Below are 21,227 nucleotides of genomic sequence, written 5' to 3'. Positions count from 1 at the left end.
AAGCAGGACAGACCCACCAGGGCTGGTGAAGAGTGGAATAGGGTCAGGAGGGAATGGACCGTCTTAGAATCAGTTTAAACACTGACAAAGAAGCCATTTGATGATTATCACTTATTGTCCTCCCTTGCCTGATGAATCTGTATGTTTTTCCAACAACCACTACTTAAAAAGTTATTGAGGCACAGAATGTATTGTGGATGGGGGGGCAAGGTGTTTGTTGTCCATCACTACATGGCTTGATAGCATCATAACTGATCTAGTCCTGAAGGATATAGCTGCTAGACTCAGCCTGTGCAAGACAGCAAGAGAACCAACCTTTGCCAAAGATCTACTTGACTTTGCTGTTACTAACCTACCTGCTGCAGATGCACCATTGAATGATAGGTATGTAGATAAGAGCAGCCTACAGTCTTTGTAGATTTACTGTCTCATTGTCATGATTATGTTATGTGGCACTACCAATTTTTTGATGAGATGGGGCAGTGATTCAGATCACATCTATAAGATAGATTGCCTGATAGATGAGTTAGATTCAGAATAGATTTAGCAACTCAAATCTGGGCATCCCAACGGTGCAGTGAGCAACAGAAGTATATCTCCACAATCTATAGCCATTGCCACCAAGCCACTGCCTTAGATATCTTTGTTGGCCTCAGGACTCCAACTCATACCTCTGGCTCCCACACTCTCCGTCCTAAGTAACCACACCACTCGGCCCATCCAGCAGCTCCCTTCCGAAATCACACAAGGTAATCCCACGCTGCTGCTCGTTCCCGCGGGACCCTTGCTATGCCGCTGCCCGTGATCTTCGCCCGAGCAGTTCACCCTCACCCAGGCCCCGCTGATTACCACCCTGGGCGATGCAGGTCCCGGGGGTGGGCATCGAGCGGGGAGATGTCCCGGGGGTGGGCATCGAGCGGGGAGATGTCCCGGGGGTGGGCATCGAGCGGGGAGATGTCCCGGGGGTGGGCATCGAGCGGGGAGATGTCCTGGGCCAGTCCCTGGGGGGTGAGTATCCTTGGTAATACTGAAGTGTCGTTGCCATGGTTCCGATGTTGCCAGGGCTCTAGTGGTTGCCAGGCCCAGGCTGTTGCCAGGGCGCTGGTGGTTGCCATGCCCCGGCCGTTGCCAGGGCGCTGGTGGTTGCCAGGCCCAAGCCGTTGCCAGGGCGCTGGTGGTTGCCATGCCCCGGCCGTTGCCAGGGTGCTGGTGGTTGCCATGCCCCGGCCGTTGCCAGGGTGCTGGTGGTTGCCAGGCCCCGGCCGTTGCCAGGGCGCTGGTGGTTGCCAGGCCCCGGCCGTTGCCAGGCGCCGGCTGAGCTGGGCCGGGTTAGGCCCGTCCGCTGGGCAGAGACATGGGGACGCGCACCGGCTCCAAAGCTTCTCGGAGAGATGGGGGGCTGCCAGGTAAGGGCAGGGCAGCGGGGTCTGCCCCACTCCCGCCCGGAGGAACCCTGGGGCCGCTCCGTCTCCCCGTCCGCACATGGGCCGATGCCGAGCTTTCCCGTCCCCTGCAGCCCATCCCCACCCCGGGGCCGCCCCTCCCCTCCCCCTCGGCCCTCCGCCACACTGAGCGCCGCCCTGTGCCGCTGGTCACCGCGCCTGGCGCCTGCATCTTCCCTCTAGTCTGGGCTTTCGGGCCCTCCCGCCATTCTCCACAGCGGCGGGTCATCTCTGCCGGCTCCAGCTCAGCGCTGCCCTTCAGCCCCGGGGCACGGTCCGGGGAACGCTGCCCTTCAGCCCCGGGGAACGCTGCCCTTCAGCCCCGGGGCACGGTCCGGGGAACGCTGCCCTTCAGCCCCGGGGAACGCTGCCCTTCAGCCCCGGGGCACGGTCCGGGGAACGCTGCCCTTCAGCCCCGGGGAACGCTGCCCTTCAGACCCGGGGCACGGTCCGGGGAACGCTGCCCTTCAGACCCGGGGAACGCTGCCCTTCAGCCCCGGGGCACGGTCCGGGGAACGCTGCCCTTCAGCCCCGGGGAACGCTGCCCTTCAGACCCGCGGGGTGATTTTACAGCACACAGTCCGACATCAGCAGTCAGAGGGAAGGGATGTAGCACCCGCACTCGAGGATGCTTACTGATTCCATGTACATTAAACTGTGAACAAGTTGATGTAGATCTCAAACCTTACAGACGTTAAATAGATCATTTAAAATAAAAACAAATGGTGAGGAAGCTCAGCTGGTCAGGCAGCAACTGTGGGAGAGATGGGACAAAGGTTTCAATGACCCTTCATCTGCCAAAGGCCATTGATCTGAAACATTAGCTCTCTTTCTCTCAGCACAGATGCCGCCTAACCTCAGCATTGTCTGTTTTTATGTCAGACATCCAGCATCTGCAGTTTTTTGCTGTCACTGTAATTCTCCAAACTTTTTTCTTCCCTTTGTGCATTTAATTGGGATATTTTAGAACACCTCCAAAGCTAGAACGTGCTTTAGTAAAGTACTGTCAACATATTAAACATCCCATGACATTTCTCAAGTGGATTATTGATCAACATTTGACCTTAAGCCAACTAGCCAGACGCAGATTGGAGGAACAACACCTCATATTCCGCCTTGGGAGCCTCCAACCTGATGGCCTCAACGTCGACCTCTCTAACTTCTGGTAACCCCACCCTTTCTTTTTCTCCCCCCCCCCCCACTCCTTTGTCTTCCCTTATTCCCGTGGCTCCCTTCCCCCGCCTTGATGACCTGCCCGTCTCCTCTCCACCCCTCCCCCATCTTTTATTCCATGGTCCACTGCCCTCTCCTACCGGATTCCTCCTTCTTCAGCCCTTTGCCTCTTCTACCGCTCACCTTTCAGCTTATTATATTTTCTTCCCCCACCCCCACCCCCATCTACCTTCCCCCCTCACCTGGACTCACCCATCACCTGAACTCACGTATCCCTTGCCTGTATGTGCTCCTCCCACTTTCTTATTCTGGCTTCTGCCCTCTTCCTTCCTTCTCCTGATGAAGAGTCTCGGCCTGAAATGTCAATTGTTTATTTCCCTCCATGGATGCCGCCTGACCTGCTGAGTTCCTCCAGCACTTTTTGTGTATTGCTCCAGATTCCAGCATCTGCAGAATTTCTTGTATCTAGATCAATACTAGGACAGGTGATCAGAAGCTTTGCAGCTTTGTAAAAGGGACATGGGGAGGGAGGGGAAGGGTACATGGAGAGCAGTTCAGAGTGGGAATTCCGGAGTTTAGTGTTCAGGCAACAGAAGTTATGATTTCCAATTCCCGTCACAATAAACTTAGTTATCTTAAACAGTTTACTACATGTAAAGCTTAAATTATTAATTCTCTATATTTCGTATTGAACATAACTTGGTAATTACTGATATTCAACTTGTAGATCATGGAACAACATGACATGACTGTCAAAAGAAAGCCTTGAGAGACCTGACAATTTGTAAACCCATTCTGAGCAGCAATTGCTAGAATTCAGGGTGTACCACTGAGGGACTTATCATCTCTAAACAACACAAGTACAAAGAAATTCAAACAAACCAAACTATAAAATATCATGAAGTAAAATTGGATCATTTGGTGATGTAGCCACTGATTTAATCAGAGTTTCAATCGTAGCATTATAGTGCGCCTGCCACTACTTGTCGGACTGTCTGGCAGAGCAGCGTGTACGTTGTGAGTGCTTGACAAATAAGGCGCAAGATGGAAAAGTGACATCAGTCTTCATGTAGTATGACAGTTGCCTTCTAAAATAGCAGTACATAAATTGAAAAATTTTAACTTTTCCCCGAAGATCAGTGTTGTTGAGTTTATTGTCACATGTACAAGTATGCACAGGTGCAATGAAAAACCTCCAGCAGCATCACAGGCACATAGCATCATATAAGCAGCATTCACAAGAAAAACATAAACTCAAGTTATACACAATTTTAACAAGAAAGAACACAATTACAACAAAAAAAAACAAAGTCCATTTTAGTGAAAAGTGGTCACGGTGTTGCTAAACTGTAGTTATTAGGGTTGTGCCGGTTGGTTCAAGAACTGGATGGTTGAAGGGAAGTAGATGTTCCTGAACCCAGTGGTGTGGGACTTCAGGCTTCTGTACCTCCTGCCCGATGGTCGCTGTGTTGGGTTGGTTTTTGTTAGGGTTTTTAGTGTAAGGTTTAGATTTTTTAATAAGTTTTTTAAGTAGTCGAGTGGGGGCTGGACTGCGCAGGCACAGCGCGGGCAGCTTAAAAAGGAAAGAGCCTATAGAGCGGGCAGCGTCGGAGCAGGCAGCGGAGTGAGTGGCAGCAGAGTGTTCTGGGCTTTGGCTCAAGGGGCTTCGGCATGAAGGGGCTAGGAGGGAAAGTAGATGTGGGAACTCGTGGACCTTGCTGCGGTCCAAGATGGCCACATCTGCAGTAAGTGCTTGAGGCTGGACGAACTTCGGCTCAGAGTTGATGAGCTGGAGTCGCAGCTACAAACACTGCGCAGCATAAGGGAGGAAGAGAGTCATGTAGACACGGTGCATCAGGTGACAGTCACCCCCCCTTAGGGCAGGTACATCTGACGTTCAGGAGGCAGATAGAATGGTGACTGTCAGGGGAGGGAAGAGGAAGAAGAAGTCAGGCAGGCAGACAGGACAGAGAACCCCGGAGGCTGTTCCCCTCAGTAACAATTTTTCTGCCTTGGAGGCTGTTGAGGGGGATGACCTGCAGGGGCCTAGCTGTAGTTACCAGGTCTCTGGCACTGGGACTGATACTGCTGCTCAGAAGGGAAGGGTGGGAAAGAGACATGCGGTAGTGATAGGGGACTCGATAGTCAGGGAAACAGACAGGAGGTTCTGTGGCAGTGAGCATGAATCCCGGATGGTATGTTGCCTCCCAGGTGCCAGGGTCCGGGATGTCACTGATTGGGTCCACAGAATTCTTGAGTGGGAGGGAGAGCAGCCAGAAGTTGTGGTCCATATTGGCACAAATGACTTAGGTAGGAAGGGGGATGAGGTCCTGAAGAGTGAGTTCAGGGAGCTAGGCAGAAAATTGAGGAACAGGACCTCAAGGGTAGCAATCTCGGGATTGCTGCCAGTGCCACGTGATAGTGAAGGTAGGAATAGGAGGAGGTGGCAGATAAATGCGTGGCTGAGAAGCTGGCGCAGGAGGGAGGGTTTTAGATTTCTGGATCATTGGGATCTCTTCCCGGGAAGGTGGGACCTGTACAGAGAGGACAGGTTACACCTGAACCAGAAGGGGGCCAATATCCTTGCGGCGAGATTTGCTAGGGTGGTACAGGAGGGTTTAAACTAGTTTGTGAGGGGGAAGGGAACCGAAGGAGTAGGTCAGAGGAAGAAGGGAATGGGGAAAAGTTAGATCAAACAGGTAGAGAGGCTTTGGGGAAGGAGAAGCAGAATACAGGCTATAAAAGTAGTAAGGTAGATGGACTGAAGTGTGTTTACTTAAATGCAAGAAGTGTCAGGAATAAGGGGGATGAACTGAGGGCTTGGATAAGTATGGGGGACTATGATATCGTGGCTATTACTGAGACGTGGCTGACGTCAGAAGAGGAGTGGATATTGAATATTCCTGGTTTTCAGTGTTTTAAGAAGGATAGGGAAGGGGGGAGAAGAGGTGGAGGGGTGGCGATACTGGTCAGGGACACTGTTACGGCTGTGGAAAAGATGGATGTTGTAGAAGGATCATCTCTAGAGTCCGTATGGGTGGAATTAAGGAACAAGAAAGGAGCAGTTACTCTACTAGGAGTATTCTATAGCCCCCCCCCCCCCCCCCCCCCAGTAGCAGTAGAGATATAGAGGAGCAGATTGGCAGGCAGTGTTTGGAGAGAAGCAGAAATAACAGGGTTGTTATAATGGGAGACTTCAACTTCCCAAATATAGACTGGAACCTGCTTAGTGCCAAAGGTTTGGATGGGACGGAATTTGTTAAGTGTGTCCAGGAGGGATTCCTGACGCAGTATGTTGACAGGCCGACTAGAGGGAATGCCATGTTAGATCTAGTTTTAGGAAATGAACCGGGACAAGTGAAGGATCTATTGGTGGGTGAGCATTTGGGGGACAGTGACCATTGCTCCATAACCTTTAAAATTGTCATGGACAGGGACAGGTGCAGAGAGGACAAGAGGTTTTTCAATTGGGGAAGGGCTAACTACCAGGCTATAAGGAGAGAACTTGGGAGTGTAAATTGGGATGTCCTTTTTGAAGGAAAATGTACCATGGGGATGTGGTCGATATTCAGGGATCTTATGCAGGATGTTAGGGATAGGTATGTCCCGGTGAGGCAGAGAAGGAATGGCAGGGTGAAGGAACCGTGGGTGACGAGAGAGGTGGAACGACTTGTTAGGGAGAAGAAGGTAACATACGTGAGGTATAAGCAGCAAGGTTCAGACAGGGCCCGTGAGGAATATAGGGTAGCAAGGAAGGAACTTAAGAAAGGGCTGAGGAGAGCTAGAAGGGGACATGAAAAGGCTTTGGCTAGTAGAGTTAAGGAAAATCCCAAGGCCTTTTTCAAGTACGTGAAGGGTAGGAGGATGGCTAGGGTGAAGGTAGGTCCGATTAAGGACAAAGGTGGGAGAATTTGCCTGGAGGCGGCGGAAGTGGGAGAAGTTCTGAATGAGTACTTCTCCTTGGTATTCACCAGGGAGAGGGGTCATGATGATGCAGAAGGGAGTGCTGGTAGGGGTAATGTTCTCGAGGTTGTTGATATCAAGAGAGAGGATGTGTTGAAGTTGTTAAATAATATTAAGACAGATAAATCTCCGGGGCCTGACGGGATTTTCCCCAGGCTGCTTCGAGAGGCTAGGGAGGAGATTGCTGAACCGCTGGTAAGGATCCTTGAGTCCTCGTTGTCTACGGGGGTGGTGCCGGAGGATTGGAGGGTTGCGAATGTTGTCCCCTTGTTCAAAAAAGGTAATAGGGATAGGCCAGGGAATTATAGACCGGTGAGTCTCACGTCTGTGGTGGGTAAGCTGTTAGAAAGGATTCTAAGTGATAGGATTTATGAACACCTTGAGAATCATGGACTGATTAGGGGCAGCCAGCGTGGCTTTGTGAAGGGAAGATCTTTCCTCACAAGCCTGATAGAGTTCTTTGAGGAGGTGACCAGGAAGATTGATGAGGGCAGTGCGGTGGATGTGGTTTACATGGATTTTAGTAAGGCATTTGATAAGGTTCCTCATGGTAGGCTTCTTCAGAAGGTCAGAGGCCAAGGGATCCAAGGAAGCTTGGCTGTGTGGATTAGGAATTGGCTTGCATGTAGAAAGCAGAGGGTTGTGGTGGAAGGAGTGCCCTCAGATTGGAAGGCAGTGACTAATGGTGTCCCGCAGGGATCGGTTCTGGGACCTCTACTTTTTGTGATATTTATAGATGACTTAGATGAGGGGGTGGAGGGCTGGGTTAGTAAGTTTGCAGACGACACTAAGATAGGCGGTGTTGTGGATAGTGTGGAGGGCTGTCGGAGCTTACAGAGGGATATTGATTGGATGCAGAGCTGGGCTGACAAGTGGCAGATGGAGTTCAATCCGGAGAAGTGTGAGGTGGTACACTTTGGAAGGACAAACTCCAGGGCAGAGTACTGGGTGAATGGCAAGGTACTTGGCAGTGTGGAGGAGCAGAGGGATCTGGGGGTTCATATTCACAGTTCATTGAAAGTTGCCTCACAGGTGGAAAGAGCAGTTAAGAAGGCCAATGGGATGTTGGCTTTCATAAATCGCGGGATTGAGTTTAAGAGCCGCGAGGTGATGATGCAGCTTTACAAAACTCTAGTTAGGCCACACTTAGAGTACTGTGTTCAGTTCTGGTCGCCTCATTATAGGAAGGATGTGGAGGCATTGGAGAGGGTGCAGAGGAGATTTACCAGGATGCTGCCTGGATTGGAGAGTATTGAATATGAGGAGATGCTTAAGGTGCTAGGGCTTTATTCACTGGAAAGGAGGAGGATGAGAGGAGACATGATAGAGGTATATAAAATATTGAGAGGAATAGATAGAGTAGATAGTCAGCGCCTCCTTCCCAGGGCACCAATGCTCAAGACGAGAGGGCATGGCTTTAGGGTTATGGGTGGGAGGTTCAGGGGAGATGTCAGAGGGAGGTTTTTCACCCAGAGAGTGGTTGGTGCATGGAATGCACTGCCTGGGGTGGTGGTGGAGGCAGATACATTGAACAGGTTCAAGAGCTTGTTGGATAGGCATATGGAGGAATGTGAGATAGAGGGATATGCGGGAGGAAGGGGTTAGGTCGTGTGAGGGTGGTCTGATGGACCGCACAACACGGTGGGCCGAAGGGCCTGTTTTGCGCTGTATGGTTCTATGGTTCTAAGGTGGCATGGCCCAGATGGTCTTTGATGATGGATGTTGCATTCTTGAGGCAACGTCTCATGTAGATACTACCGATGGTGGGGAGGGATGTGCCCGTGATGTATTGGGCTGAGTCCACTACTCTCTGCAGCTTCTTACATTCCTGCGCATTCAAATTGCCATACCAGACCATGATGCAACCAGTCGGGATACTTTCAACAGTACATCCGTTAAACAATGGGTTAGGGAATCAAGAGGTTTCATTGGTTCATACAGAAAATGCCAGTATGATAACAGACATGATGTGATGGATCAGTCAGTTGAAGGGTAACAATGAAGTATCTCAGTGTTGTCCACGGCCAGCAATATCCTTCTTGGCTTTCTTCTTCTTACACTTTATCTCTTTCAGCTGCTGCACGTATTACAGCACAGCTAACATGAAGTTTCCACCTGGAGGAGCTCTCAGTTGCCTTTTACCCTATTGCAATGGATTGGCCGATGCTCCATGCCCATTAATATTTTATTAACTCAGCTCCAATAAATGAATCAATCACAAACAGTTACCTCAAATGATTCCTCCTCAATTTAATAATGTAGTTATGATCCTTCCTCATCTCTGGCTTTACTAAAGTGACATTGTGTGTCCTGTTTAGACAATTCCTTCTGCTCAGCCCACTCCAATGGCACGTAGTTGATTGACTCGAGTGTGTTATGTGTATAAAGGCGAAGATACCAGTGCCTCTCCCTTTTATCTGTATCCCAGCTGCAAGGTGTGTTATTTCCCAGGGGAAATGTGATCTGGCTTTCCCTGTTGAATTTTTTGTTGAAAATTGCTTTCTCAACACCTTTCTTTATATTATTTTCTCCTTGGCTGCTGCTACTATATTATGTTTAATAATGTAGTGCATTAAATACCTCAGCCTTTCTACTTTTACTTCTAGGTTTCAGTTTATTATTAATGCTATGTCTAAAAGTCTACAAAATACAATTTATAAAATGTGTGAGGCACAAACAGGAAACTTTGCTCTGAACAGCAGGAAACTGACCGTACCAATATCCCTCCTCGTCTCAGTACTTAAAGGATTCAAGGTCCTCAGGAAGTGTGTTGTTAGTGAGAACTGCGCTGCAGAACTTTATTCAACTTACTTTGGAAATTTGAGGTGAGCATGCCGTTCTTGACCTCCAGCATGACTATGAGCAAGGTAGAGCCCAAAAACATGCCCTCCTTCCCAGAGGAGGTAGTAGGAGGAAGGTCAAAAGAGCTTTGGCCTAGAAGAGCTGTCCTCCAGGATTATTTTGGGAACAATTCTTTTCTATCAACCTCACCAAATTGTGATATATCCTCAGGGTAGGATTTTCAAAGCAGGTGGGCAGTGGAATCTCCCACAGGCTGTGGGCAAAGGTCCAACCATTAGACTTTCCCAATCCACACGGCACAGTGCCCCTTAACTTCTGGATCATTTCAGCAGGCAGTGTTACACACTTAGCACCTGATCCTACTGTTTAAGGGACTTCATGGGGGCCTTAAATGGTCACAAAGTTAAATGACATCATCACTGCAAAGTGTGACCTCATCAGTATCCTGGGGAGAACGACTGTGCACGATACTTCATCAGCATGTTTGCAGAAGGTCAGAGGTTCTTATTCTGTGGGGAGGGACTGAGGATTTCCTAAGATTTTTCCACAGGCACAGTGTAAAAGAATGATTCTACTTGTCTGAATGAGGGCAGCTTCAGCCACACTGACGACTTGCACTGCTTCTGTGCATAGACGTAACCCCAAACATTGTGAGGAAGCAGGACAGAGTGGGCATGGGCAGCATCATTGTGTGAAGAGTAGCAATTCCATTCAACCTTTTTTCTTCACAGTGCTGTCAGTGCTCTTAAGCTTCCCTAAAAAGTTGAGCCCATGTAGTTTCCACTTGAAGGTGATGCAGCAGGCAAATTAAATGTAGATAAGATAAGATAAGATTTCTTTATTAGTCACATGTACATCGAAACACACAGTGAAATACATCTTTTTGCGCAGAGTGTTCTGGGGGCAGCCCGCAAGTGTCGCCACGCTTCTGGTGCCAACATAGCATGCCCACAACTTCCTAACCTGTACACCTTTGGAATGTGGGAGGAAACCGGAGCACCCGGAGGAAACCCATGCAGTCATGGGGAGAATGTACAAACTCCTTGCAGACAGCGGCCAGAATTGAACCCAGGTCGCTGGCGCTGTAATAGCGTTACGCTAACCGCTACACTACCGTGCCTGCCCATTCTGCCCCTTAAGTGCAAGCCACCCCCTGTATGGTCAAGGCTATGGAAGCATTGCTCAAAGATGCTGAATATCTGGTTAATAGCATTGCAAGTGGCAGCATAGCTCTCATTCTCCCCTTGTGCCTGAGCTGTGATTGTTGTGAAGAGCTGTATGTTGAGCAGATATCCAATAGTTGCCTGCCTTTGTCAAAAAATAGAGGGCACAGCGTAGTGTGGTCACTATGAAGGCACCATGATTGCCTTCCAGGTACTGGATGGTTACCATCATTCTGAATGGTCTCAGATGGGCCACACGTGAGGGAATAAAATCCCTTCCATTCCTAAATATTTCGGTTTTTTGGTGTGGAATCCTCAATACAGCACAGGGGCAGTCAATGGTGCAGCATGGATTCAATGGAGCATTGGGCATTTGATGTCTCTGGGCCTGTGCACAATGGAGTTCAGAAGGATGAGAGGATCATTGAAACCGACCAGATACTGAAAGGCCTGGATAGAGTGGATGTGTAGAGGATGTTTCCAGTAGTGGAAGAGTCTAAGCACAGCCTCAGAATAAAGGGACGTCCCTTTAAAACTGAGAAGAGGAGGAATTTCTTCAGCCAGAGGGTGGTGGATCTGAGGAATTCATTGCCACAGAGGGCTGTGGAGGCCAAGTCATTGGGTGTATTTAAGGCAGAGATTGATAGATCGTTGATTGGTAAGGGGGTTAAGGGTTACAGAGAGAAGACAGAAGAATGGGGTTGAAAAAAAAATCAGCCATGATTGAATGGTGGAGCAGACTCGATAGGCTGAATGGCCTAATTCTGCTCCTATATCTTATGGTCTTATGGGAGCAGTCAATGCTTCCTCAATACATAGGAGAAGTCAATGATTCTTTTGCACCATTGGGAATCTTGCCATGCTGGATCCCTGTACACTCTGTAATCTGCTCTCTATCCAAGCTGAAAGGGATAAACTCACCTCTCCTTGAGTGGTGAGCCCCTGTTATCTCCCTTTTGCAGCAGTGTACTCTAAGTTGGAGCGTGTCACTTCTGTTTCCAATAACTGAAGGAGCCAGAGGTATGGAGATTCAGGGCAGCTTGACTTTGACCAGCACTGTTTTTTTTTCTTTTTTCAATATTTTTATTAATTCCAAATAGAAAATACAAAGTACATGAAACAAAAGAAAAGACAAAATGTTACAGAATACATTGTATTGAATCACACTTGAAATCACAATACTTCATAATTATAAACAGAAATAATAACTAATTAATATTAATAAATCAGAATAATTTTATTATAAAAAAAATCTAACCCCACTACCAAAACCGAAGCTGTTTGGTAAGAAAAAAGACAAAAAAAAGCACCCTAAAAACATAGTAGAATTGGCCAATATCTGTACATTAAGCACCAAATCAATGGTATTGAAAGTAGTCCAAAAAAGGTCCCCATAATATTTGAAAGTTCAGAATAGATCCAGAAATTGAACAATGGATCTTCTCTAAGTTTAGATATGACATAACATCCTGTAACCATTGAACGTGAGTGGGGGGAGTAACTTCCTTCCATTTAAGCAACACAGCCCTCCTGGCTATAAGAGAAATAATGGCCAATATGTGTAAGTCGGAAGTCTCCGGAATTATATCTTTTTCTCCAAGAATCCCAGATAATGCAGTTAAAGGATTTGGCTTAAAATTTATTTTAAAAAGCACAGAAAAGGTTTGAAGTACCTCTATCCAGTACTTTTTCAAACTCGGACATGACCAAAACATGTGAATTAAAGAAGCCTCTCCATTATTGCATTTATCACAATAAGGAGATATATCCGAATAGAAACGCGATAACTTGTCTTTGGACAGGTGAGCTCTGTGGACCACTTTAAATTGAAGGAGGCAGTGACGCGCACATAATGATGAAGTATTAACTAATTTAAAAATTTGATTCCAAGTTTCCTCAGAAATTGAAATCTACAGATCATGTTCCCAAGCATTTTTAATTTTGTCTAAAGGAATGTAATTTGTTCCTGATAACCTACCATAAATCTTGGATATTGAACCATCATAAAAAAGCTTCAAATTAAAAATTACATCGAGTAAGTTCTTATCAGGGCTTATAGGGAATGTATGTACTTGAGATTGGAGAAGACCAGCACTGTCAAGGCAGCTCTGTATTAGCAAGTTTCAGATCTCAGTGAAGGCCTTTTTGAAAAGACAACAAATATTACTGCTCCATCAAGTTAATTCTGGACAAGAGCAGCTGCACATTTTGCTGTGGATAAGGCCTTGTGGTCAGAGCCGATCTCCCTGCCTCCTTTTCCCTCTCCCACTAGGTCACTGTGGTATGCAACCTTCTCCTTCTCCCTTTCATGCTGTTGTGTTGCTGTCTAGAGTTGTGTCCTCCAGTACCCCACAACCTGATGGTAATGGTGCAGGACCTTCCAGTACCCCACAACCTGATGGTAATGGTGCAGGACCCTCCAGTACCCCACAACCTGATGGTAATGGTGCAGGACCTTCCAGTACCCCACAACCTGATGGTAATGGTGCAGGACCCACCAATGCCCCACAACTTGATGGTAATGGTGCAGGACTCACCAATGCCCCACAACCTGATGGTAATGGTGCAGGACCCACCAATGCCCCACAACCTGATGGTAATGGTGCAGGATTCACCAGTACCCCACAACCTGATGATAATGGTGCAGGACCCAGCAGTACCCCACAACCTGATGGTAATGGTGCAGGACCCACCAGTGCCCCACAACCTGATGGTAATGGTGCAGGACCCAAAAAATTCGTCCTTATTTATCATTTTACCAGGTTGAGCATTTTTGCCATGTTACTCAGTTGTGCTATTTGCTTGCAATTCATACACAACATTGGAAGTAAATCAGTATTTGTGTCAGAAAATGTTACTATGCAGAACAACTTTTCAGCCTATATTCAAAACCCAGCTCTGTCCTGGAGGGGTTTGGGTGTTTGGTGGGACTTTGGAATCTGATATGAATGATTTTTCAGTGTTTGAAGAATGAATGAGTTTTATTCTCTGTCTGACTCGCAACATGCCTGCCTTCAGCTTGTTTGAAGAGAATGTGTAAGGACCTTTCCTCTTCATCTGGAGAATGCTTTTCCTGCCATGGGAATGTTTGAATGTATTGCATGTATTGCATCGGCTGTTGTAACAGTACTTTGCACACACTGTGCTTTCCCTGGGAGTATCTGATTGGGGAGTGAAGAGCATGTGTTACTCTGTACAAAGCCATTGCTGAATCACTTCTTTCAAAACCTTTCTTCATGGGACATGTGTTTTGATGTGTACTTTATATCCAACTGTCCCAAGCAATCCCTGAAGCATTTGATGGCGATTATCAAGGGAATTTTATTCTGTACCAAGATAATGCCCGGCCTGCTTCATGAAGGTTTAATGGAATAAGGTTGGAGTGGGTTACATCTGTCCTGCCAGCACTTGATAGGAAGAGTAGAGGATACTCTGTTCTTAATCGTATCCAAATGGTGTTTTCACCCTGGGTGTGTGTCTGATGTGTCAAAGATCAAACATAGGGTGAGCTTTATTCTGCCTCTAGCCCTTGGTAAATCTGCCCCGGCAGTGCTTGCTGGACATTATTGAAGGAGCTTAGTTAATTTCAACTTCAGTGAGAGAAAGACCTAAAGTATTTGATGGGATAGTGTATTATCCACATTAAACATTAGCTGTCTTGGGAATTTTTTGTGGGACTCTGTAGAGAGGGTGTTATTTCATACTCATCCTTTGCTGCATCTGTCCTGGGAGCTTTTGATGCTATAGTTTGCATTAAGAACTCTATCACACATCTAAGGATGTAATGGGTGGTGAACTTTACTTTGTGGCTGGCCCCAAACTCTCTTTTGGGAATGTTTGATGTGGCAAAGAATAATGAGCTTTATTCTGCACCTGTTCCATACAGCAACTGCCTTAGGAGTGTTGAAGGAATATCATGGAAGGAGATTTATTCTGCAGTTAACTTGTGCTGCACCTGCCTTCCTGTGTTTATTGGGACAATTAGAAGGAGCCGTATCTAATGGTGTAGGTGACCCGGGATGGTTTACCAGTACAGCAGGTCAAGCAGGTCTGATAAAGGGTTGCAAATCCAAAACATTGACTGTTCTTCTTTCTACAGATGCTGCCTGACCTGCTGAGTTTTTCCAGAAACCGCAGTTTTTTTTTATTTTCGTGTTTTATTGGTATTCATCCTGGGGTGTTTAAATGGACAGAGTACACCGTACTCTGAAACCAGCCTTTGTTGTATCTCTCCTGGGAGTGCATGCTTAGATATTGTAGTTGTTGCTTTCTTCTAATACATGATTCATACAGTGCCTGTTCTCAGATGCTTTAATGAGCAGCGTAGAGGGAGCTTTACTTTTCTCTAACTGACTGATATGGTAAGATTTAATGGGGAAGTCCATTGGTTGCATTGCTGTGTGTGTGTATAACTCTGTGTACATGCTGTAACTTCCATCAGAGGGTTTAACATGACAGCATAAGGACAGCTAACTCACTGTGCACCTGCCTTGAGACTGAAAGGGGCAATAAAGAGGAGGGTTTAATGCCAACCCATCCAACAGTGGTTACCTTATTTTGTATTGATATAGTGCTTTACCTGACGTGTGAGGGTTGAAAGGGATGATGCACTGAGTGATTCTCTGCATTTCTTGCATCTGGTCTAGGAGGATTTGATGGGGCAGTGTATTGGTGTTTTACTTATGTACCCTTGCTATATGAGTATAATTATGACATTTAAAAGGCACTCGGACAGGTACATGGATGGGAATAGTTTAGAGGGATATGGGCCAAACGCAGGCAACAGGATTAGCTCAGTTGGGCAACTTGGTCGGCACGGAGGAGTTGGGCCGAAGGGTCTGTTTCCTTGCTGTATAGCTCTATGACTCCATGACTTCCCCTGGGACTGTTTGATGGATCAGGTCCTACTCAGCTTCCTTCTGAATCCAGCCTCTGCTGCTCCTGCCCTGGGAATGTATGATGGGATGGTATGCAATGAGTTTCACTCTGTTTTTAATCTCAGTTCTACCAAAACCGTGATAATTTGATTGGCCAGGAGGAAATTTTAATCTGAATGTGCCCAGGGTGTAGCAGATCTCGTGAGTATTTATTGGAACAGTGCAGAGGGATCTTGAGCTGGAGGGAGAACAGCCAGAAGTCATGGTTCATGTCGGTACCAACGACATAGGTAGGAAGAGGGATGAGGTCCTGAAAAGTGAATTTAGGCAGCTAGGCAGAAGGCTGAAGAACAGGACCTCAAGGGTAGCAATCTCAGGATCACTGCCAGTGCCACGCGATAGTGAAGGTAGGAACAGGAGGAGATGGCAAATGAATGCGTGGCTGAGAAGTTGGTGCAGGAGGGAAGGTTTTAGATTTTTGGATCATTGGGATCTCTTCTGGGGAAGGTGGGACCTGTACAGAGAAGACGGGTTACACCTGAACCTGAGGAGGCAGGTTTGCTGGGGTGGCTTGGGAGGGTTTAAACTAGTTGTGAGGGGGATGGGAACCAGAGGAGTAGGTCAGAGGAAGAAGGGGATGGGGAAAAGTCAGATCTGACAGGTAGAGAAGCTTTGAGGAAGGAGAAGCAGAGTACAGGCTACGAAAGTAGTAAGGTGGATGGGCTGAAGTGCATTTACTTAATGCGAGAAGCATCAGGAATAAGGGAGATGAACTGAGAGCTTGGATAAGTACATGGGACTACGATATTGTGGCTCTTGCAGAGACATGGCTGTCACCAGGGCAGGAATGGATATTGAATATTCCTGGATTTCAGTGTTTTAAAAGGGATAGGGAGGGGGGGGAGAAGAGGAGGAGGGGTGGCGACACTGGTCAGGGATACTATTACAGCGGCAGAAAGGGTGGATAATGTAGAAGGATCCTCTCTAGAGTCAGTATGGGTGGAAGTTAGGAACAAGAGAGTAGCAGTTACTCTAGTGGGAGTATTCTATAGGCCCCCCCGGTAGCAGTAGGGATACTGAGGAGCAGGTTGGGAGGCAGATTTTGGAAAGATGCAAAAATAACAGGGTTGCTATCATGGGAGACTTCAACTTCCCAAATATTGATTGGCACCTGCTTAGTGCCAAAGGTTTAAACGGAGCAGAGTTTGTTAAGTGTGTCCATGACAGATTCCTGTCACAGTATGTTGACGGACCAACTAGAGGGAATGCCATACTAGATCTAGTTTTAGTTAATGAACCGGGTCAGGTGACAGACCTCTCAGTGGGTGAGCATTTGGGGGACAGTGACCACTGCTCCATAATCTTTAGCATTGTCATGGACAAGGATAGGAGCAAAGAGGACAAGAAAACATTTAATTGGGGAAAGGCAAATTATGAGGCTATAAGGCTAGAACTTGAGAGTGTAAATTGGGATGACATTTTTGAAGAGAAATGTACTATGGAGATGTGGTCGATATTCAGGGATCTCTTGCAGAATGTTAGGGATAAATTTGTCCCGGTGAGGCAGAGAAAGAATGGCAGGGTGAAGGAACCATGGGTGACAAGAGAGGTGGAACAACTAGTTAGGAAGAAGGCGGCAGCATACATAAGGTGTAAGCAGCAAGGATCGGACAGGGCTCGTGAGGAATATAGAGTAGCAAGGAAGGAACTTAAGAAGGGGCTGTTAGAAAATATTAGGACAGATAAGTCCCCGGAGCGTGATGGAATATTCCCCAGTCTGCTTCACAAGGCGAGTCAGGAGATTGCGGAACCATTGGCTAGGATCTTTGAGTCCTCGTTGTCCACGGAAATGGTACCGGAGGATCGGAGTGTGGCAAATGTTGTCCCCTTATTCAAAAAAGGTAGTAGGAATAGTCTTGGGAATTACAGACCAGTGAGCCTTACGTCTGTGATGGGCAAGCTGTTAGAAAGGATTCTAAGAGATAGGATCTATGAGCATTTAGAGAATCATGGACTGATTAGGGACAGCCAGCATGACTTTGTGAAGGGAAGATCTTGCCTCACAAGCCTAATAGCGTTCTTTGAGGAGGTGACCAGGAAGATTGATGAGGGTAGTACAGTAGATGTGGTCTGCATGGATTTTAGTTAGGCATTTGACAAGGTTTCACATGGTAGACTTCTTCAGAAGGTCAGAGGGCAAGGGATCCAGGGAGGCTTGGCCATGTGGATTCAGAATTGGCTTGCCTGTAGAAAGCAGAGGGTTGTGGTGGAGGGAGTGTATTCAGATTGGAGGGCTGTGACTAGTGGTGTCCCACAAGGATCGGTTCTGGGACCTCTGCTTTTCATGATATTTATTAATGATTTGGATGAAGGGGTGGAAGGGTGGGTTGGCAAGTTTGCAGACGACACAAAGGTCAGTGGTGTTGTGGATAGTGTGGAGGGCTATCGAAGCTTACAGAGGGATATTGATAAGATGCAGAGCTGGGCTGACAAGTGGCAGATGGAGTTCAATCCAGAGAAGTGTGAGGTGGTACGCTTTGGAAGGACTAACTCCAAGGCGGAGTACAAGGTTAATGGCAGGATTCTGGGCAGTGTGGAGGAGCAGAGGGATCTGGGGGTTCATATCCACAGATCACTGAAAGTTGCCTCATAGGTGGATAGGGTAGTTAAGAAAGCTTATGGGATGTTAGCTTTCATAAATCATGGGATTGAGTTTAAGAGCTGCGAGGTAATGATGCAGCTCTACAAAACTCTGGTTAGACCACACTTAGAGTACTGTGTCCAGTTCTGGTCGCCTCATTATAGGAAGGATGCGGAAGCGTTGGAAAGGGTACAGAGGAGATTCACCAGGATGCTGCCTGGATTAGAGAGTATGGATTATGAGGAAAGACTAAAGGAGCTAGGACTTTACTCATTGGAGAGAAGGAGGATGAGAGAGACATGATAGAGGTGTACAAAATATTAAGGGGAATAGATAGAGTGGACAGCCAGCGCCTCTTTCCCAGGGCACCAATGAGGGCATGGCTATAAGGTAATGGGTGGGAAGTTCAAGGGCGATATCAGAGGGAGGCTTTTCACCCAGGGAGTGTTTGGGGCATGGAATGTGCTGCCTGGGGCAGTGGTGGAGGCTGATACGTTGGTCAAATTCAAGAGATTGTTAGATAAGCATATGGAGGAATTTAAAATAGAGGGATATGTGGGAGGAAGGGGTTAGATAGTCTTAGGCATGGTTTAAAGGTCGGCACAACATGGTGGGCCGAAGGGCCTGTATTGTGCTGTATTGTTCTATGGTTCTATGGTTCACTCTATATTGAATCTGGAGCAGGAATTTTTGATGAGAAAGATTATAGGGATCTCTTTTCTAGATCTATTTTGTGCTATAAATTATATGGGAGAATTTAATGAAACTCCTTTCTCTCTTTACACTTAACTACACCCACCATTCAGCCCCTCCCGTTTCACTATCCCTTTACTGCTTCTTCCCAAGTCAGGAGCAGAGCTGATTAGATATTGAGTGCAATTTTCAATAATCGTGTGTTAACTCTCTAATGTGAGGTATGGCATGAATTATACACAGAGTAAGGCACCGAATGAACTTTACCGTTGATCTTGTTCAAAAATGGGGAGAGATAAAGGATACAAGGATCACTGTTTTTCTTAATATATATTATTTATTTGGATTTGAGTGTAAAAGAGAAACTTCCGGATCTGCAGATGGCACAGACATGAAGCTGTGAGGAAGACAGTAATGGATTTCTAGGAGATATGGATGTGCTGTTGGAATAAAGTGGGGAGAAGGGCCCGGTCCAGATGGGATGCATTGTGAGTTGCTGAAGCTCTGGCCATAATCTTCCAAACATCAGGAGATTCAGGGCTGAGCCTAAACATTGGAAAATAGCAAACATTTTGTCCTTGTTCAAAATAGCATGTGGGAATATGGTTAGTAACCACAGACCAGTCAGCAGAATCCATAATCAGGGACAGAATTAGCAGTCATTTGGGCATGGACTGGAGAAAGCCAGCATGGATTTGTTAAAGGCAACTTGTGTCTACCCATAGAACCATAGAACCATACAGCACAAAACAGGCCCTTCGGCCCACCGTGTTGTGCCGTCCATCAGACCACCCTCACACTACCTAACCCCTTCCTCCCGCATATCCCTCTATCTCACATTCCTCCATATGCCTATCCAACAAGCTCTTGAACCTGTTCAATGTATCTGCCTCCACCACCACCCCAGGCAGTGCATTCCATGCACCAACCACTCTTTGGGTGAAAAACCTCCCTCTGACATCTCCCCTGAACCTCCCACCCATAACCCTAAAGCCATGACCTCTCGTCTTGAGCATTGGTGCCCTGGGAAGGAGGCGCTGACTGTCTACTCTATCTATTCCTCTCAATATTTTATATACCTCTATCATGTCTCCTCTCATCCTCCTCCTTTCCAGTGAATAAAGCCCTAGCAACTTAAGCCTCTCCTCATATTCAATACTCTCCAATCCAGGCAGCATCCTGGTAAATCTCCTCTGCACCCTCTCCAATGCCTCCACATCCTTCCTATAATGAGGCGACCAGAACTGAACACAGTACTCTAAGTGTGGCCTAACTAGAGTTTTGTAAAGCTGCATCATCACCTCGCAGCTCTTAAACTCAATCCCGCAACTTATGAAAGCCAACATCCCATTGGCCTTCTTAACTGCTCTTTCCATCTGTGAGGCAACTTTCAATGAACTGTGAATATGAACCCCCAGATCCCTCTGCTCCTCCACACTGCCAAGTACCTTGCCATTTACCCAGTACTCTGCCCTGGAGTTTGTCCTTCCAAAGTGTACCACCTCACACTCCTCCGGATTGAGCTCCATCTGCCACTTGTCAGCCCAGCTCTGCATCCAATCAATATCCCTCTGTAAGCTCCGACAGCCCTCCACACTATCCACAACACCGCCTATCTTAGTGTCGTCTGCAAACTTACTAACCCAGCCCTCCACCCCCTCATCTAAGTCATCTATAAATATCACAAAAAGTAGAGGTCCCAGAACTGATCCCTGCGGGACACCGCTAGTCACTGCCTTCCAATCCGAGGGCACTCCTTCCACCACAACCCTCTGCTTTCTACATGCAAGCCAATTCCTAATCCACACAGCCAAGCTTCCTTGGATCCCTTGGCCTCTGACCTTCTGAAGAAGACTACCATGAGGAACCTTATCAAATGCCTTACTAAGATCCATGTAAACCACATCCACCGCACTGCCCTCATTCGCAACCCTCCAATCCTCCGGCACCACCCCCGTAGACAACGACGACTCAAAGATCCTTACCAGCGGTTCAGCAATCTCCTCCCTAGCCTCTCGAAGCAGCCTGGGGAAAATCCCGTCAGGCCCCGGAGATTTATCTGTCTTAATATTATTTAACAACTTCAACACATCCTCTCTCTTGATATCAACAACCTCGAGAACATTACCCCTACCAGCACTCCCTTCTGCATCATCATGACCCCTCTCCCTGGTGAATACCAAAGAGAAGTACTCATTCAGAACTTCTCCCACTTCCGCCGCCTCCAGGCAAATTCTCCCACCTTTGTCCTTAATCGGACCTACCTTCACCCTAGCCATCCTCCTACCCTTCACATACTTGAAAAAGGCCTTGGGATTTTCCTTAACCCTACTAGCCAAAGCCTTTTCATGTCCCCTTCTAGCTCTCCTCAGCCCTTTCTTAAGTTCCTTCCTTGCTACCCTATATTCCTCACGGGCCCTGTCTGAACCTTGCTGCTTATACCTCACGTATGTTACCTTCTTCTCCCTAACAA

At 47.2% G+C, this 21,227-nt stretch overlaps 1 protein-coding gene across 1 annotated transcript in view; it reads left to right on the top strand.

The window, feature by feature from the left end:
- Positions 1-1,354: 1,354 nt before the first annotated feature.
- The window catches only part of mycbpap (mycbp associated protein), a 110,135-nt gene continuing 90,262 nt past the window's right edge, over positions 1,355-21,227 (top strand). Inside the window, exon 1 of the mRNA XM_052033357.1 lies at positions 1,355-1,406. Within this exon, the coding sequence (XP_051889317.1) occupies positions 1,355-1,406 (52 nt within the window). The remainder of the gene's footprint in view (positions 1,407-21,227) is intronic.

This window comes from Pristis pectinata, chromosome 18 (genome assembly GCF_009764475.1).
Source record: "Pristis pectinata isolate sPriPec2 chromosome 18, sPriPec2.1.pri, whole genome shotgun sequence".
Lineage (NCBI taxonomy): Eukaryota > Metazoa > Chordata > Chondrichthyes > Rhinopristiformes > Pristidae > Pristis > Pristis pectinata.
This window is presented reverse-complemented; position numbering and strand designations above follow the sequence as displayed.